Genomic DNA, 19,201 nt, shown 5'->3' with positions numbered 1-19,201 from the left:
AGAACCCAACTGGGCCAAAATGGAAAATGGTAAAGCAACAACTATACCATGGCGCCTGTAACATTGAAGCTGATGTGAAATTAAACCAATGAAACAACTGTTTAGTTGCATTGAAATAATATTTTTTTATAAATTATTTTAAATAATAATACATTAAAAAAATTAAAAAACATTAAAAAATAATTTAAAACAAAAAATTGTTTTCTAAAACACTTTTCTAAATGGCTTCTGTAGTTTTATAAAACTGTTTTTTAAAAGAAATCAATTTTGTTTTTTTAAAATTATTTTTTTTTACCATTTTAAATTGTTTTAATATGTTAACATCAAAAATCAATATGTTTAAAAAATATTTTTTTAATATATTTCTATATAAAAGAATATTTTAAAAAGCAATCATTAATCCCTCTTAACATGGCAGTCTTAGAAGATGATTAATCCTTTATTTTCCACCATACCATGCAGCAATTACACGAACAACAGATAGCAATCAAAAACCATATCGCATTGCTTGAATGACAAACATCATGGAAATCTGAAAGAAATTGATGAATAATTCCTTTTTTCTGTTTTTGGTCTTGAAGAGCACAATATAAATTTTAAAGGTGGGCACCCGACTCTACCCAAAACACTCGGCCGCACCAATTAATGAACCCTAGATATCAAAAAATGAACAGAAAACTTATTCTCTGAATCGAACTATATATATGTTACAGATCCTATTGAAGGATTGCTCATCTACCTGCTAACTAGAACTGCGAAGTGGGCCAGACAAGAAGAAAAAAGCCAATGTTAAAGCCGTCAACACTTACTCAAATGTACACCGCTTGGGAGGAATCTCACTCGGCTACATTGTTTTAACTTGCCGATCGCTGCTTGTGTGTTACAGAGCATAAGATCAACATAAACTGCCGTCAGAGTGGCTTGTGGATGATTAGGCACAAGGGATAATGCTTGTGTCACAAAATGGTGGGCCCGCTCAAGATCACCCTGTGCTGCACACAGGACTGCAAAATTTGTGTAAAGGGTTCCACGTGCCTCTTCTGGATTGAGGAACACAATACCTTGTGATTCTTCAGGGGAAGAATTCTTCGTAGCAACTGATCCTCCATTCATCTCTTCATAATCAAAAGCTTTTTCCACTCTCCATTGCTCGAAGTCTTCCTGGCTAAAAGGCAACTCCACATTATTTCCTCCAGACAAATAAATTGACAAATGCTCAGCAGCTTCCTTGGGCTTGTTCAGCAAGCAGAGAGCCTCAGCTGCATACACATGACCCAGAAAAATATAAATTCTCGAACATACTGGAAGTTCCAAAAGAGACCTTGCAGTTGACAAGGCCTTCTCAGGATTTTCCAATTCCAACTCTACATATGCCAAGTTCGCGAGAAGTGCTTGCTTGAGCATCTGATTTTCTCTCCTGCGAATATCTTCATGGAAAGAGATAGAATTCTGCATGATCTCCTGACTTGTCCCACCCTTCTGTTCTTTTGCATCCCCATTTGCATTAACCTGACCTAGGCCTACAGTTGATGTTTTGGAATCAAAGCCAGTTAAATTCTTGTGGTTTGAATTCTTCATAGATCCTGCTTCGCTCATTTCATTTTCATCCAAGGATAAATTAGAAGGCAAGCCAGGCTTCAAATGATTTAATCCAGAGTAATCCAGCAAATGCAGAGCATTGAGGAGACACTGCCGAGCAAGGGGAACAGAGAGCTTCAGTTGGCTGTCACTACCCAAAAACATATCTTCCTTTTCAAAAGAATCCACATACCCGTTGCTTGAAATCCCACTTTCAACTGCAAGATGCCTCCACTTTCCCTTTCCAAAAACATGAACTGTAACATCTGACTTGTCTGATAGAACTCGACTAGCTTTTAGAAGACCCCTCTCCAAAGCCACCAGACAGCATTCAGCAAGTCGGAGCCACAATAAAGGCCGGTTGTAGAAAACTAAACTTGCCTTCTCAAAACAGCGAGCAGCCAGTAAGGGTTTCCCACAAGCCAAGTGCTGCACTCCACAATTATATACAATGAGGAGAGATTTGTCCTGCAAGAAAGTTAACAACTTCCACGGCTTGTCCTTCTGAAGAGATGAACTACTACTCAGTGCCTTGGAAAAGAGCACAGATGCTGTATGGTATTTCCCAAGCTGATAATAGATGCACCCAAGGTTGTTGAACATGCTAGAAATCCCCATCTCCGTCCGATTACTAGCTGCCATTAACAACTTGATGGCCTTACGGTGGTTACTACGAGCATATTCAAGCTGAGATTTCAAGAGGAGAGCCATGGGCGAATCCCTTACACGTGCAATGTTGATAGCAAGCTTGACTTCGCGCTTTGCTTGTTTCAAATTCCTGGTGAGAAGTAGAAATTGGACCTTGTAAAGATGCAACTTAAGCTTCATTTCGGAAGGAGAAAAGGACCTATCAATCGGGTTCCTTGAAAGATCAGTTGAAAATGAAAGACCCGCAGGCCTTGCTAAGTCTTGCCCACTTATGTCTAGTGAGAACATCGATTCATACTCAAGGGTCTCATCTGATAAAGATAGAGTTCTCGATAAAGACTTTTCCAAAGCATTCTCACTAGAAGCTAAATCTGAATTAGCATCCATCCCTGGTGAACTGCTAGGAACATACGAAGATTTTGCAACAAGACTTGCAGATTGTTGCTGTGCTGTGTTCCCATTCTCACTTTGACCCACACAACCAAAGCCAAAAGCTTTTTCTAGATATAATAAAACATCCTGAAAATGGTGAAGAAGTTATAAGTCAATAAAGAATGCCTAGTTTAAGAGCTTTTCAACTGCCAATAACTCAAACAACGAAGGCCATTTTTGTTGTGAAGGCAGAAAACCCACATACTGGATTGCAATTGTAATGCATGGCTTCCAATAGTCTCCACTGAAATTACTATACAAAACACCAATACAACAAAGACTCCATTACAAATTACAATATAATGCAAGGTTTAGGGTTTTCAATCACAAGTGCCAGAAAATTTAAGATCATTTGAGTGAAAAACATGGCACCAGAATGTAGCAGAAATAATGGGGGAAAGAAATCCAAACCAAGCCATATTCAATAAAAACTTCTCTGTATTATTCCTTTTCCATTTCTGATTGATAAAACCCAAACCTTTCTACCACATGAGCCCATGCTGAGGGGCTTAACTTAATCATGATATTCAAACAGAATCACCTATGAAAGAAAATTAAAGAACGCTTTACCTAAACAACTGTAATTCAAGATTATGATTGATGAAAACCAAATTATAATATACCATCATCCTTCATTTCTTTCATTGACATCCTTTATCACACAGCTCTTTTCTTTATCTGGGGTCTTTATAAGATCCTTTCACCAGTTTGAGTAAGATCACATCCTTTACTACATTATAGGCTTTTGAGCCTCCTCCTGCAGCCTCAAAGAAAGATTTTGAAGAGGGCACAAGCTAACTTAGTTATTGAACTCCTACCACGCCTAGGATGAGAGGGCTCAAGGAAAGGGGAAGTACCTTCCTGGTTGTATAGCCCAACCATTGAAACTGATTTTATTTGAAGCCTATTAAGAGAGAGAGACCTATTTAGCCAATGCTGAGGTTTGAGGCCTGAGGTCAGGAGTTTAGAAGACACATAAGTGGGGTTAGACTTTGATAGAAAAGAAACTTAATGCATATTTAAGTCTAACCCCACTTGTGTTTCTTGGCTAAATATGTCTCTCTCATAGTTGTCACTTTGCTCGTTGGCATTTCTTTTAACATATCAGAGGAACTCCAAAAGAAGTGCCCAAAAACTTATTTCCTAATACCATAAGTTAAAGATTGGAAAAAAATGGTTCAAATTGAGGGTGAAAAATTGAGTTGGTATGAAAAAGATTCTTTTAATATGAAGAAAAGGATATCATTAGGAAATTTGCACATGCTGTCAGAAGCAAAGAATCAAGGTATCTAATACTGAGAGGTTCAGATAACCAGCAGTGACTAGTATGTGCTTCTTGAGGATTTCAAGTTTACCTCAAGGAGTATACAAAGCAGAGAATGTAATTGTTGCCAATGGATGAAGCAAAAAGTGCAGCCACAGGGAAAGTAATTTACTGTTTTCTCTTTTTAAAGATTGTCTTAGATCTAATTTATTTTTTGAAACCAAACATGCAGCATTTCAAAATGTAGTAATGTTGATAATGTGCTCAAGCTCACATCGAAAGAAAGCTTCAGTAAGCAGAAATAGAACATGGAGAGCGGTGGTGTTTGACAAGGAGTATTCGTGTGCAAGGCATATACACTTTTGAAGAGGTGGAACTTCCAATGCAGAGGATATGCAACAATTCAAGACATGGATGGCTTCTTCTCTGTTAATTTTCTGTCCTCTTTTGAATTTCTTTAGACAAATTTTAGTGGCTAGAATTGTGATTTTTTCTTTTCTTTTCTTTTTCTCTAAGAACATTTGTGGTCTACTCTCTCAGCACTTGGCTGGTGGAATGACACTCCTTTTTTATTTATTTTTAAGAACTGCTTATACATCAATATTATCAATATGTCCAGTCCATATTGTCACTATTGCATATACAGTTCTTTAATTGATAAATTGAAGCAAAAAAACATGATATTAAGACCACAATGTCATCTATGAAGCAGCTATGATGGGTATTGCAATGCATTAATGAACATATTTAAGCACTAATTTAGTCAGCACGTACAGCAGATTTGGATGCATCCTGGCAGGCAAGAGCAACATCTAGCAACAGAAGGCAAACATGAAGAGCAGTTCTCTGCACATAAAGTAAAGTATCAGAACACAAGGAAACAACAAAGGGAGAGAAATGATTATAGCTTAACAAAAATATACCTCCTCTATAGGTTCAATATTGTGATACAAAGGTTCCAGAACTGATAATGCCTTTGAATATTCATGAAGATGATACCAAATAATCGCCTATAAGAGAAAAATTAACATATCACTCAAGATTGCAAAGAAAAGTCAATAGCAATCCATAGTTCAACCACAAATATATATATATATATATATATCAATAGAGCCTACAATATTTAGCCTTGCTACTGTAGGATCAAATTCATCCATGTAAACAACAGATGTGCTGTTTGTGGCCGATGCTTGGAGTGTCGTTGCACCACTTCCTTTAGACCCTGAAATAACTTTATTCCCAAGATTGTTAACAGTCTCCACCTGCTCTCCTGAAGTGTGAGCAAGCTCTTTGCTTTTCCTCTGAACCAACACCAGCAAATGAGACGACAGAAAATGTCACATTATGAAAGAAATTCAAACCCCCCAAAAGGAACTAAAACATTGTCCAGCAAACCTTTCCACACAACTAACAAAATTCTCTAACAGAATGTCTATGCTTCATTCAGTAGCTGCATGATAGTAAATAAAAAAGTGAAGATATAATGAAAGACTCCAAAATGAGATTTAAGAACTATAACAAATTTGTAAATCCATTATGTGGACCCACTAGAAAACCTTTTACACCATTCAGCATTATCTTTATCATCCACATTTTGAATGCCATGTACTTTGTTGCTACCTTTGACTCATCGTTTATGATCCATCAAAGGAGAATAACCACACAGGAATTTCTTAAATGGTAATATCAGGTCAATTCAGTAAGTGGTCATTATAGCAGTGTAGTCATCATAGCAGTATCAGACATAATAATTATATCAAAAAGATAGAACTCCCCCGCAAATCCTATTCATGGATGCAAGCCACCATGATTGTCATGAAGACTGAAGAAACTATGGAAAAAAATTACAAGTAGAGAAATCATCAAAATGGAATTATGTTCAAAAAAAAAATTCAATTTTGTTGTGCAACCCTCTAGAACGGTCATGGAAAGGTTGCTGAGGACCACAACATTGAACAGAGTCGAAAAGGAGGGCATGGATACAGGAATGAAACGGCCAATTAAGGGATAACTTGTGAGGAAAAGATTTTTATTGGAGAACTTTGATAAAAATGTGGAAAGAAATAACAAGTGGTTTTTAAACAGTACATGAAAATGAGGAGGGGGGCTAATTGAGAAGTTAGAGCTTTCTTTCACTTATGACTCAGTACTGTTAGCATTCCATCCCATGAAAACATAATCCATTTGATTATCTTTTAAAATGAATGAAACAAAAGTAAAATAAAATGCTTCTCACAAGAAAGAGATTAAAGGAACTTGTGCAATAATTATCATGTTATACCAAGGAAGGGGCAAATCCCTCAACACAAATCAGTCAATTGGGTTCGTGAAAATTATAGAACAGATAAGATGGAGATAAAACCAAGAACCAGGCAGCAGCATTGAGAAGAGAGAAGCAACCAGCTTTTAGGCAATATCTACTGAAGGCATCATATGGGTGAAAATGGCAAGATCCATAAAACTGTTGGTGATAAAATTTCTAGAAAATTAACCTTTAAAGAAATCCTAATAGTAGAATGATGCTATGCAGAAAACAAACTTGGATAAAAGAGAATGAATGATATCCAGATGTCAACATGATGATGCGTATCAAAAAAGGTAAGCTGCCTAAGAAAGAAACTATGAGGAAACTAAAGATTCTAGATTGTAGAGTTAAAATTCATAGAAGAGGTTTGAAAAGGCTAAATAAATGAAGAAAAGGAGTAAGAAATTTTTTCAACATTTTTTGATACAAGTCTAGCAGCAATACATATACAAGTTTGAAATTCCTGAAGGGAGGTGAAATGGGAATTACTTTGGCTATAAAACATTGGAGACAAAGAAAACACCAATGAATAGATAGGGATCACTTACTCTTAGATGGACAGAAAAGGATCACTATGAATTCCTTTCTATAGATAAATAAAATATGAGATAGCCAAAGTTGTAAAAACTATTAAGTATTGAATTTTATATTATGAAGCGTTAGAAAACAGAATGGGCACATATTAAGGTGTGGAAGCATCAGATTCATAAACCAATTAAGGTCTGACTCAGGAAATTGAATATGGAGGCTATCCTTTTCATATAAATATTAATGAGAAAACTCAAAAGATACAAATAAACACCATATGTTATTACCACTCTAAACAACGCATTTAATAGATTATAGATGACACAGCTCAATGACATGTGTTCAAGGAGGAGGGAATTTTAATTCAATATATATGTCTGATAAAGATAGTGCTGTACACTTTTAGCCTAGGCATAGCAGAAAAAAGTAACACATGCATTGCAACTTTCACAGTGCTAGGATAGAGAAGAATGTCCTGATATTTGGGTAGAACAAAGGAGCTCCAATGTAATTCTTAATTTGGCACTACAGCAAAGGAGGTCATAAAATATGATTAGTGACATGAGTACCACGTGATTGTAAGATTCATTATTAGAAAAAATTCTTTCAAATCACAGCTAGATTAGCTATGTATATGATACTAAGTACTGGAATGAAGCTGCATATGAATAAAATAAACATAGATAAGATAACAATATTGAAACAGATGAACAGAAAAGGGGCTGGATTTCTAACTCAAGAACTAATTTTATCATGAAAACAGAAAATTGAATAAGACAAGTACATTCATAGGAAGCTGGTGATAACAAAGATGAATGTTAGGAGGTGATTTGAGATATTTTGGCTATGTCAAACACGAATTTTTGATGTACCAGTGCAGAATAGTGATTGATTCAAATGGTCGGAGCTAAGAAGAGGGAGGCATCGAAAAATGAAATGGGTCGGAATGGATTTCTTTTAGTATCATACTAGCTCAAGGAAAATTCCAAACACAACATAGAAGGGAAAACATCCACGTGGTACATTGTAAATAGATTGAAACATATACCGAAATGGGTATCATGAGATGGCAATTCATTCCCAAAAAATCTATCTATACATCAATGCAAACATGATTAGGATTCAAGTAAGCAATTCCAGGATCGTTTTCAAAGGGATAGAAATACAATCTAGTAAACACATTACTGAGTTAACAGCTTTCCAACTTACATATGGCAGGATAGAAGACCAGATATAGCTCAAGAAATCAACAGAAACAAACAATGACAGTATGATACTAATACAAGACCGAAATGACAGACCAAATTCCTCCATTGAATTTCAATACAATAAAATATGCACAGTTAAATTATCAAAGAAATAGCTATCATGTAAAACTATCCAATGCCCACAACTCCAAGTGTGCCTCAGAGATGACCTCTGCAATACTGAACACTTGTGGAATTAAACCTGTGATTACTACTGTGAAAGCAGGAACAGATTCTTATGACTGTACATAGCATCCTTTCACAATGCACTAAATGTATAGACTGCAGCACCACTAGAAATCTCTTGCTCTCAAAATCTAACATGTAAAATTCAACTCAGCAACATAATTTTTCCCTTTTGAAATCACTGTCCTCTGATAATTAAATAACAAACCCATCTTCACACAGAGCCAAAACCAAACTAATAGCACTCCCTCCCTCCAGCCAATATTACAAAAACATAACAAAAATAACATACCTCAATGTTATTAAGCACTTCAAGCAACTTCTTTGGATCTGGATAACCATCTCTACAATACTCCGCAATAGCAATATTATGAAGTACCTAATAAAGCATAACCCAGACATTACAAACTTAAAAGGAACAGGAAAAAACGAAAAGAAGAGAAAATTCCCACATCAATTACATATTCCAAATACCCTAACACATTGCTTGACTTCAGCACTCGTGTGTCCGCCGAGATACTGTCCTTAAATTTGAACTAACTAAATAAAGTGCAAAATTAAGCTTTTCAAGTTAATTAACTTACTTAATCTAAAAAAATACAAAAAAATAAAAAGCAGCAACTAAATTAAGTGAGTTAATAATTAACTAACTAAATCTAAAAATATTAAAATTAAAAAGCAGAAAATCAATTAAGTGAGTTAAATCACAAAATTAACAGTCCATTACAACATTTTACTCGAAGTTAACCTAATTTCTAATCAAATAATATCCGACAAAAAAAATTAAGTGACTTTATATTATTTGTGAAATTATCACCTTTGGATCGTCTTCCTTTTTCTGCTTTAGCTGATACAAAACCTCGAGGCACTCATTGAACCGGCGAGAGTTAAAGTGTAACCAGGCGTCTTTGGCAAGCGCGGCAGTGACGGAAAGTATAGGGTCCTCTTCTCCTCCTCCACCGCCGGTGGTGGTGCCGCTGCCGCCGCTCGATGAGACGTCTCGGTTCGATGTCGAATCTCGTGCGTCCATGATCAGATCCAAAAAATAACCTAACGGTCACGATTTGAGTCTCTTTTTGGGTTTATTTGAACTCTCGCTATCTAATCTAATCTATCTATGTGTAATTGTGACTGAACCATATGGAAATGTAAAAACCCCTTACTTATGGAAATTGAGATTTTATATATATATATATATATATAAAAAGAGAGGAAGTTTTTTTTAAGTTTTTGGGAGTGTCGAAAATACAGAAAGGGCCCTAGGGTTTTGGGGTTTTGCAGAGAAGGACAGTTTAGCGAAGAGGGAGAGGACTCAAGTGTGAGATAAGGATAGAAAGAGGAAAGTACTTAATTTTTATTTTTATTTTTTCCAGATTGAGGTTAAAAAATGGGTTTTTGAGTAAAGGAGTTTTAATTGGGTATTTTAGTGCACTAAGTGTGGGAGCATGATTGATTTTGTTTTTGATTTTGTGTTTTTGTTGGTTTGATTATTTTTTGGTTAAGTTATGTTTTAGTCCCTATTGATTTAACAATGCTTCATTTTAGCCCTTATAAGCTTTGAATTTTTCAATAATAATAACAATAAATTTGTTAACAAGCAGCGAGTCAACATACAAATATAAAATATTATGAACTGAAAATATATGTTCTCAAAGAACATAGCAAACTAAGAAAATATTTAAGTTATAGGAGACTCACTGAAATTTATTTTATTTTTAAAATATTTTTCTGCCTTAATTTCTCTTTTTCCTACTTCTTTTGCTTCTCTGGTAAAAATTCAAAAATGAAAGTGAAAAAAAAAATACCAGGCGGAAAAATCCAAAAAAGGGGTCTTGCTAGCTGCTTAGCTAATTTAACAACAAGGATCATATTGAAACTTTTTGAGAATTATGAGATGGATATGAAAAGTTTTAAACTATGTTCATTGAAGTTGAGCATTGTAGAATCTATAAGGATTAGAATAAAGTTTACCATTTTTGTAAATAACTGTTTAATAAGGAATGAGGCACGGGTAAGATCGGCTTTATGGTATGGGCTATTTTGGGGTTGGATTGGAATAGTTTGTAGAGGGATGGTTCAAACTTCAAAGGCATATAAACTTTTAATGTGCAAGGGAGAGTAATGGATGCTTGTGGCGGGGCATGTTCTTCCACCTTTAGACTAGAACTGTTATTTTGAGACTGTTTTCAAATGAAGTAAAAGGCTTCACAATTTGCTGAGGGAAATTTGTCATGTGTGCTAATCTTTTATATCATACTATTGTAGTTTCTTTGACTGATGAGAAAGGAGGGGACGCAATTTTGCATATAATATTTAGCATTCTGGTGTGGAGTATTTTTTATCTGAAAATATATCAAAATAATTTTTTTTAATTTTTAATGTTAGACTTAATTTCTCTTTTTCCTACTTCTTTTGCTTCTCTGGTAAAAATTCAAAAATGAAAGTGAAAAAAAAAATACCAGGCGGAAAAATCCAAAAAAGGGGTCTTGCTAGCTGCTTAGCTAATTTAACAACAAGGATCATATTGAAACTTTTTGAGAATTATGAGATGGATATGAAAAGTTTTAAACTATGTTCATTGAAGTTGAGCATTGTAGAATCTATAAGGATTAGAATAAAGTTTACCATTTTTGTAAATAACTGTTTAATAAGGAATGAGGCACGGGTAAGATCGGCTTTATGGTATGGGCTATTTTGGGGTTGGATTGGAATAGTTTGTAGAGGGATGGTTCAAACTTCAAAGGCATATAAACTTTTAATGTGCAAGGGAGAGTAATTCTAAAGATGGGCGGGGCATGTTCTTCCACCTTTAGACTAGAACTGTTATTTTGAGACTGTTTTCAAATGAAGTAAAAGGCTTCACAATTTGCTGAGGGAAATTTGTCATGTGTGCTAATCTTTTATATCATACTATTGTAGTTTCTTTGACTGATGAGAAAGGAGGGGACGCAATTTTGCATATAATATTTAGCATTCTGGTGTGGAGTATTTTTTATCTGAAAATATATCAAAATAATTTTTTTTAATTTTTAATGTTAGAACATTAAAATTATTAAAAAAAATACTAAAAATGATATTTAGAAGAGAAAAACAAACAAATTGAAGTAATAGTTTTTTTTTTTTGTCTGCGAGAGTTTTTGTTGTTACAAGTAACCTGATTTGTTTCCCAACCGTGGTTTGGTCTCTTGATGCGATCCAATATCTCCTGGACATGGACCAACTTGGATCTGAGCAATGATCTGGTTATGGTATCAAGGTCTGAACAATAAAGCCCGGCTATGATTGGGCTACTGTGTTTCAGCTTGCATATTCTTCAGCTCTCCAGTTCCCGAATTGAAGGACAGATTATTTACATAAACAAGTTTTTTTTTTCATAAATACATTTAAATGGTATTTTTTAACATTATTTTTTATATAAATATATTAAAATATCTGAAAACATCAAAAAAATATGAATTTAAAAAATCATTTAAAAAAACACTTTTAAAATTAAAAAAAATCCTAGAACAGTGGTTAATTGTCTCAACTGTTTGGCTGATTGGCAGAAAATATGAGTGTATTGTTCCAATAAACTAGATTCATGTAATGATTTCTCAAAAAACCTCGGAGACATTAGGTTAGTGTATGCAACATCAGTTTTCACACGATCTTGATTCTCCGCAAATAGTGTTTGGAAGCTCATCTGAAGGATTGTGAGGAGAACCGTTTGTGATTGTTGTCATCAACAGCAATGGCATGGCTATCTACGCATCTATGGAGAAAATATTAAAGGTGCTGGGTAGAATATGTGTGGTTATTTTTTGAAATATTTTTTATATGAAATTGTATTAAAATAATTTATTTTAAAATATATTAAAAATATTAAAAAAATATTAATTTTAAATAAAATAAAAAATAAAAAATTTGAACTTTTTTTAAATATTTTAAAAATACATAAATTTATATCACCATTGATTGTACTAATTTTCTTGTACAATTGACACTCACAGTCATGATACCTTACTGTGCAAGCCTTACTTTCTTTTATCAAGCTCTTTTTTTTTTAACTCAACCTACTAAAAAAAACTAAAATATATTGGAATTTGTGAATTGCTAGAGTAAAATTTTATTTTTCTACTAGTCAGTGGAGAAAATTTAAGTTTTCAGGCTAGGGTTTTTTTTTTCTAGTTTCAATAATTATTAAAAGATTATTCAGGGATAAATATAATATTTTATTTTTTGATGAACAATATAGAACAATGCTTATTAATAATGCACTTTTGTCCTGGCATACAATAAAACACCATTTGCTTTAGTTTTTTTTTCTTGTTAGTGTTAGTAAACACATTTGTTTAATTAATTATATAAATGATATCTACACATTTGTTTAATTAATTATATGCATGATATCTTAATTTTATAATTTTTCCATTTTATTATGAAATGACGTATAGTAAAATATTATAATTCTTTTATAGTTTATACCACTTTTATAGTTGTATTCAATATTCTACAAAAGTATTTTTATTGTCATGTTTATTTTAAAGTACAATAAATAAACATAAAAAACATATATTATTTCCCACTGCTAGATGATTAATGAACTTTGCTACTGCGGACTCTATACCTTTCTTTTTATATGAATATAACAATTATCCAAAAAAAATTGTTATTTAATTTGTCTTTTTATGCTCTTTTTTTGTTATATATATATATCAGATTAGGTTTGTGTGGAACTCAATTAATAAACAGCCACATATTCTGGGAGGTAATAAATTTCCGGCTATAATATTGAAGGTTAGTACATCTTCAATGTGTGTAAATGGATAGATAATTGATTTTAATTACAATGAAATCTATTAGCTCATTAACATCAAAGACCAACTGATACATTATTTCTCGAATTTATTAACTTGCACATCATTAATTATGAAGGAGAAAAATCAACGGGGTGATCAATAGGAAATTGGTTGAGAAAGAGTTAAGCGAAGACGTGAAGCAAGTAACCAGGAAAGAAGAAAACAAAGCTAGGCTTTCTTACAAGACGGGGATTCGTCTCTTGACGTAAAAAAACTTCCAAGAAAAGTGGCAGAAAATCAGAGATTAATCTATAATTTTCCCTTAACTTTAAAGTAATTGTGTTTAATTATAATGAGGTTGGAGTAGTTTCTAGCTACCGACGCCCGTAGCGAGCTATGGATAGAAGAGCAACCACCATGTGGCACTGTAATGCAGCTCGGCAATTTCTTGTCTTTAGCCATGGATGATGATCGAAGATGCTTTGGATTGTGTTCTTGAAAAACTGCAAAACTTTTCTGTCGATTTTTAAGGTAACTATATATCTTGGTTGACTGTGTGCATTGGTTGACTTTTCTATTAATTTGCATTATCTGATGTACTTAAGTTGCTAATTAATTTCTGGATTAGCGTTTGATGCGACAATGAAGTGATGTTAATTTAGTTTTCTTTCCTCGTTAATTAGAGGTTTAATATCGTGTAATCTTGCTCGACTCATTAATTGATCGAACATTGATCGGATTTTATTTTCTAATTATATGATAATAATAGCATTTTTTTAATCAATTTATTATGAGTAAGTGTTTATTCTTTTGATTTTAAAAGTATATCTTCTACGTTGATATTATGGATTAAAATAAAAATAATATTTTCTTGATGCTAAACTTTAAGATTTTATGAATCTCTCAACGTAAACTATGCTACTCCGTCATTCTTTCCAAACTCGGAGCAGAATATATAGCCATATTTATATGCATGCATCATTGAATCCCAAATAATTGATGTATGTATATACTAACAATTCAATCTATATCAAGACAGACAGAAACAATAGATGCGTGTTACGGGATGCTCTTGAAAAGAGACCACATCGTCGAGTACCACCTTCCACTCCCAGATTTCCCACGTGGCAGCAGACGGGAACACTGGTTTTGGTCCCATGCTCTACCTATGAAATATATAATTTTTGACTGTGTGCATTGGTTGACTTTTCTATTGATTTGCATTATCTGATGTACTTAAGTTGCTAATTAATTTCTGGATTACTATATTAAAATGATTTGGAAATATAAAAAAAAATATTAATTTAAAATAAAAAATTAAATATTTTTAAAAATATTTTTAAAACACAAAAATAAATATTACCTTCGTCAAATTATAATACCGTGGATCCTTTCCTGAGCTAACGTGGGTTATCAAATGATTTTGAACAGAAGTGCACTCATTACTCTGCCTTAAACTTATAAAAAATCTAATTTCAGTATTTTAATTTGACCATAAGAATAAATTTACTCTAAATACAAGGAAATTAATGTGAATGCAGCACCATATGCACGTTATCTTCTAGAAAAATTAGAATTTATTTCCTTGCCTTAAACCAAGGGATTAAATCGCTTAAGTATTACTTATGCTAAATGTTAGTCCTTTTCTTTTTGGCTTAATATCAAGGATAGATTCCAACCAACTTTTCCCACAATTACTAATTTTTTTCTTTAAAGTTTTAAGTAAAGTATTTCCAAGGTTACTGCCGTATAGCTTCGAGATCTTTTTTAAAAAAAATAAAACATCCTGCTTTTTCTTTAAAGTTTTAAGTAAAGTATTTACGAGGTTACTGCGGTATAGCTTCAAGATTTATTTATTTTTTAAAATAAAAAATCCTGTTTTGAATTTTTTTAAATAAAATCACATATAATTTTATTTAGACTTTGACCAGGAAAATCATGAATGATCACGTCAATCTCTATCCTTTAACATGAAAACTTGACTTGGATTTGATTTTAGATTGATTAGCAATCTAATTAGAATGTGTTTAATAACACTAAAATAAATTAACTAGGATGGACCGCCACGCAAGTAAATTTACCAAAATAAACCAACTCTGATATTTTAACATATTTTTACGCATGGTGGAATTAGTAAAATAAAATATCAAAGTCCTCTCACGCATCAATGAATAGTCAAATATTTTGCGCGCGCGCAATCATCAACGTGCTTGGCCACTGAGCACGATAACCGTGCTCGTTTTTAACACTAATAACGTGGCAAATGAAATGGACAATTATTGAGAGGCTGGTTAAAATAAGCAAATTGTCCCAACCGTCAGATGATCTCTGACCCTTTTACATCCACGTGGAGTGATCTTAATGACAGCTACAACTTGGCTTCCTTTCAAGAAAGAGACACCAAAAAGCGAGTACGTGGACACAGATCAGCACTTATAATGGTTTATGGTGCCCTAAAAGAAACAAAAACAAACCCACACCCGATACATTGTATTCTCCATGCACCCAAACCCTAAACACCACCTGTACAAGCTCAAGACATTACACGTCAAGCTATGAGCCGTAAATTCGTAGAAAAAACGTGAACCTTGCTGTCAAAGAATGATAGTCCACGTTCTTAGAACCGGGTAAGTGGACTGGTATTTCGTGGATCCGACGTGGCGGATCAGTCTGCCGTTAGAATCTTAAAAAGGTCTTATCTATACCGTTGGTAATAATTAAAGCTGTTTTTTGGCATTAAGAAATCCCAGAAAGAAGGATTCTAATCTCTTACAGAGACAAGAAACCACAACAGAGACGAGGTTCATAGGAGAAAAAGAAAATGTTGTCAAATTTTTGTTACAGTAATGTCAATCCACAATCTTGTACTATAAATAGCAGACCTCATTTTCACTTACCTTCGTCTTCTATCGGGATCTCTCCAAACTTCTGTAAAGCAAAAACCAAAAAAGCCTTCTGTTTCTGGTATTTATCCCTTTTCTTTTCCATGTTTATCCATTGTTTTTGCTGTTCTTTTCTGTTTGGTTTCTGAGAAAATTTGAACATAATTTGATACCCTGTTTCGTCTCTTGGAGTTTGTAGGTATTCTTCGAATTATAAAGCACTCTCTTTATTGGCATTTAAGGTAAATTCTTCATCTTTTCTTTAGCTTCCCAATGCCCCATTATTTTTCTGTAATGTGTATTTATAGTAGTTTTGATTTTGATGTATCTCATTACTGTATGCGTTTATAATCGCAGAGAAGTGAAGTTCCATTAAAACATTTAAAAAAGGAAGACAGAAAGGAAGAGGAAAAGGAAGCAATGACGATCAAACCAGCGGTTCGTATTTCGGACAGGAAATTGATCGTTAAAGACCGGACAATATTGACTGGTGTGCCAGACAATGTGATAGCAACATCCGGTTCAACTTCAGGTCCGGTGGAGGGAGTGTTTTTAGGTGCGGTGTTCGATCAAGAAAATAGTAGACACGTGACTTCTTTGGGCGCCTTACGTGATGTTCGGTTCATGGCTTGTTTCCGGTTCAAGCTGTGGTGGATGGCTCAGAAAATGGGGGATCAAGGGAGAGATATTCCTCTAGAGACACAGTTTTTATTAGTGGAAACTAAAGATGGGTCCCACCTTGAATCAGACGGTGGAGATGAAGATAATCAGGTTGTTTACACTGTATTTCTGCCGTTGATTGAAGGGTCATTTAGGGCTTGTTTGCAGGGGAATGTTAGCGATGAGCTTGAACTCTGTTTGGAGAGTGGTGATGCAGAGACCAAAACGTCGTCGTTTACTCACACTTTGTTCATTCATGCCGGGACCGATCCGTTTAGGACAATAACGGAGGCTGTTAGAGCCGTTAAGTTGCATCTGAAGACTTTTCGTCAACGGCAAGAGAAAAAATTGCCTGGAATTGTTGATCATTTTGGTTGGTGTACCTGGGATGCCTTTTATCAAGAAGTGACTCAAGAAGGGGTAGAAGCTGGGCTACAAAGTCTAGCTTCTGGTGGTACCCCGCCAAAATTTGTGATCATTGATGATGGATGGCAATCAGTTGGTCGTGACCCAGAAGAGGAAACCAATGGTCAAGATGTGAGTAAACAAGATCAGCAACCGTTGCTTAGGTTGACTGGGATTAAAGAGAACGCAAAGTTCCAGAAGAAAGATGATCCAGCAGCGGGGATCAAGAGCATAGTGAATATAGCTAAAGAAAAACACGGGTTAAAATATGTGTATGTGTGGCATGCTATTACTGGTTATTGGGGTGGGGTCCGTCCAGGAGTTAAGGAGATGGAGGAATATGGGTCAATGATGAAGTATCCAATGGTGTCAAAGGGGGTGGTGGAGAATGAGCCCACATGGAAAAACGATGCATTGGCGTTGCAGGGATTAGGGTTAGTGAATCCGAAAAATGTGCACAGGTTTTATAATGAGTTGCATAGTTATTTGGCAGCAGCTGGTATCGATGGGGTTAAGGTGGATGTTCAATGTATTTTGGAGACACTAGGTGCTGGTTTAGGAGGAAGGGTTGAATTGACTAGGCAATATCATCAGGCCCTTGATGCTTCTGTTGCTAGGAACTTCCTTGATAATGGCTGCATTGCTTGCATGAGCCATAACACAGATGCTTTGTACTGGTAAGTTTCCTTTTCTTCTTCTTTGTTTTTTTTGGCAAGCTTGGGGCTTTTTCCTGATGTGATTTTTTTTGCATTGAAATGTCATGGCGCAGCTCCAAACAAACAGCAATAGTGAGAGCATCAGATGACTTCTACCCGCGTGATCCTGTATCACACACCATTCATATAGCAGCAGTGGCATATAACAGTGTTTTCTTGGGAGAGTTCATGTTGCCTGATTGGGACATGTTCCATTCTCTACATGCAGCTGCAGAGTATCATGCTTCTGCTAGGGCTATTAGTGGTGGACCCATCTATGTCAGGTAATAAATCCTAGCCCTTCATCATCAATCAAAATTACCATGTTAAATTCAGATATCATCAAATATTTTTGTGCTATGTCATTTGCTAAATGTTTGTGGTAACATTTTTTATGAGCAGTGATGCACCTGGGAAGCACAACTTTGAGCTACTAAAGAAGGTGGTACTTCCCGATGGGTCTATTCTTCGAGCTCGTTTGCCTGGAAGGCCCACCTCTGACTGCTTGTTCTCTGACCCTGCCCGTGATGGAGTGAGGTAAGTCTTTTTCTTCTTGATAGTTTTGTCATCTAAGCTAGCTAGCATGATGAAAATATTGTGATCTGAATTTTAGCTAATTTCTTATCCTAGAAATGTTGCATTATGGGGATTTTTCTTAAACAGTTTTTCTTTGATTGCAGCTTATTGAAAATATGGAGCATGAACAAGTTCACAGGGGTCCTAGGTGTCTACAATTGCCAAGGAGCAGCTTGGAGCAGCACTGAAAAAAAGAACGCTTTCCACCAAACCAAAACTGAGGCCCTAACAGGCGCTATCAGGGGTCGTGATGTTCACCTCATCGCTGAAGCTGCCACGGACCCCAACTGGGATGGCAATTGTGCTTTCTACTGTCATCGGACAGGAGAGCTAATCACCCTCCCTTACAATGCAGCATTGCCAGTGTCACTCAAAGTCCTTGAGCATGACATATTCACTGTAACACCCATCAAGGTTTTAGCACCTGGGTTCAGCTTTTCACCCTTAGGGCTAATCAACATGTTCAATGCAGGTGGAGCCATTGAGGGGCTGAAGTATGAAGTGAGAGGTGGTGCTGAATTATCAGAGCTTGATGATGGATACAGGGGTGAAAGTAGTGGTGTGACTGAAGAGAGGGTGGGGAACTATAGCGATGAATTGGTAGGGAAAGTTTGCGTAGAGGTTAAAGGGTGTGGCAGGTTTGGTGCTTATTCATCTGCTAAGCCAAGGAAGTGCATTGTGGACTCAAATGTGGTTGATTTTGTGTATGATTCGAATTCTGGGTTGGTTGGTTTTAGCTTGGATAGCTTGCCTGAGGAGGGCAAACTTCATGTTGTTGAGATTGAGTCATAGGAAAATTCTGTTAGAATACAGTTAAGGGCTACATAGGAGGTTTGGGTATTGGGGTATTTCTTGTACTTGCATGTTTCCCCTCTAATTTTCTTCCCTTTGTAGTTTACTAGTTCATTTAATCATGTGAGGAATTGAGGGGGAATGGTCAAATAAAAATTCTGCTATTTACCTGTTTAATCAATACTCTGTTCTGGGCTGAACTCAAATAACTTAAGACTCTCGCAA

The 19,201-nt window shown here is 35.1% G+C and overlaps 2 protein-coding genes across 3 annotated transcripts; one reads left to right on the top strand and one right to left on the bottom strand.

The window, feature by feature from the left end:
* Positions 1-481: 481 nt before the first annotated feature.
* Positions 482-9,365, bottom strand: LOC105122644 (CCR4-NOT transcription complex subunit 10-like). The gene is made up of 6 exons (XM_011021885.1): positions 9,006-9,365; positions 8,481-8,567; positions 5,041-5,223; positions 4,846-4,932; positions 4,697-4,768; positions 482-2,745 (listed from the first exon to the last, which is right to left on the bottom strand). The coding sequence occupies exons 1-6, from the start codon at positions 9,216-9,218 to the stop codon at positions 799-801; spliced, it is 2,589 nt and encodes an 862-aa protein (XP_011020187.1). The 5' UTR covers positions 9,219-9,365; the 3' UTR covers positions 482-798.
* Positions 9,366-15,709: 6,344 nt separating this feature from the next.
* Positions 15,710-19,159, top strand: LOC105122641 (probable galactinol--sucrose galactosyltransferase 6). 2 transcript variants are annotated; one of them, XM_011021873.1, is made up of 6 exons: positions 15,710-15,930; positions 16,048-16,090; positions 16,206-17,590; positions 17,683-17,892; positions 18,011-18,145; positions 18,289-19,159. In XM_011021873.1, the coding sequence occupies exons 1-6, from the start codon at positions 15,788-15,790 to the stop codon at positions 18,974-18,976; spliced, it is 2,604 nt and encodes an 867-aa protein (XP_011020175.1). In that variant the 5' UTR covers positions 15,710-15,787; the 3' UTR covers positions 18,977-19,159. The 2 variants fall into 2 exon arrangements, with proteins under 2 accessions (XP_011020175.1, XP_011020176.1); XM_011021874.1 differs by having other exon boundaries at positions 15,846-15,930; positions 16,041-16,090.
* Positions 19,160-19,201: the final 42 nt, after the last annotated feature.

This window comes from Populus euphratica, unplaced genomic scaffold (assembly GCF_000495115.2).
Source record: "Populus euphratica unplaced genomic scaffold, PopEup_1.0 scaffold20.1, whole genome shotgun sequence".
Classification (NCBI taxonomy): Eukaryota; Viridiplantae; Streptophyta; class Magnoliopsida; order Malpighiales; family Salicaceae; genus Populus; species Populus euphratica.
The sequence above is the reverse complement of the archived record's forward strand: the minus strand, read 5'-3'. Positions and strand labels throughout refer to the sequence as shown.

Coding starts and splice junctions, on each gene's coding strand:
- LOC105122641 (XM_011021873.1), top strand. CDS start 15,788: ATGTTGTCAAATTTTTGTTACAGTAATGTCAATCCACAATCTTGTACT. Junction 16,091..16,205: donor TCTCTTTATTGGCATTTAAG/GTAAATTCTTCA, acceptor TTATAATCGCAG/AGAAGTGAAGTTCCATTAAA. Junction 17,893..18,010: donor GGTGGACCCATCTATGTCAG/GTAATAAATCCT, acceptor TTTTATGAGCAG/TGATGCACCTGGGAAGCACA.
- LOC105122644 (XM_011021885.1), bottom strand. CDS start 9,218: ATGGACGCACGAGATTCGACATCGAACCGAGACGTCTCATCGAGCGGC. Junction 8,568..9,005: donor AAAAGGAAGACGATCCAAAG/GTGATAATTTCA, acceptor ATGCTTTATTAG/GTACTTCATAATATTGCTAT. Junction 4,933..5,040: donor CAGTAGCAAGGCTAAATATT/GTAGGCTCTATT, acceptor TTTCTCTTATAG/GCGATTATTTGGTATCATCT.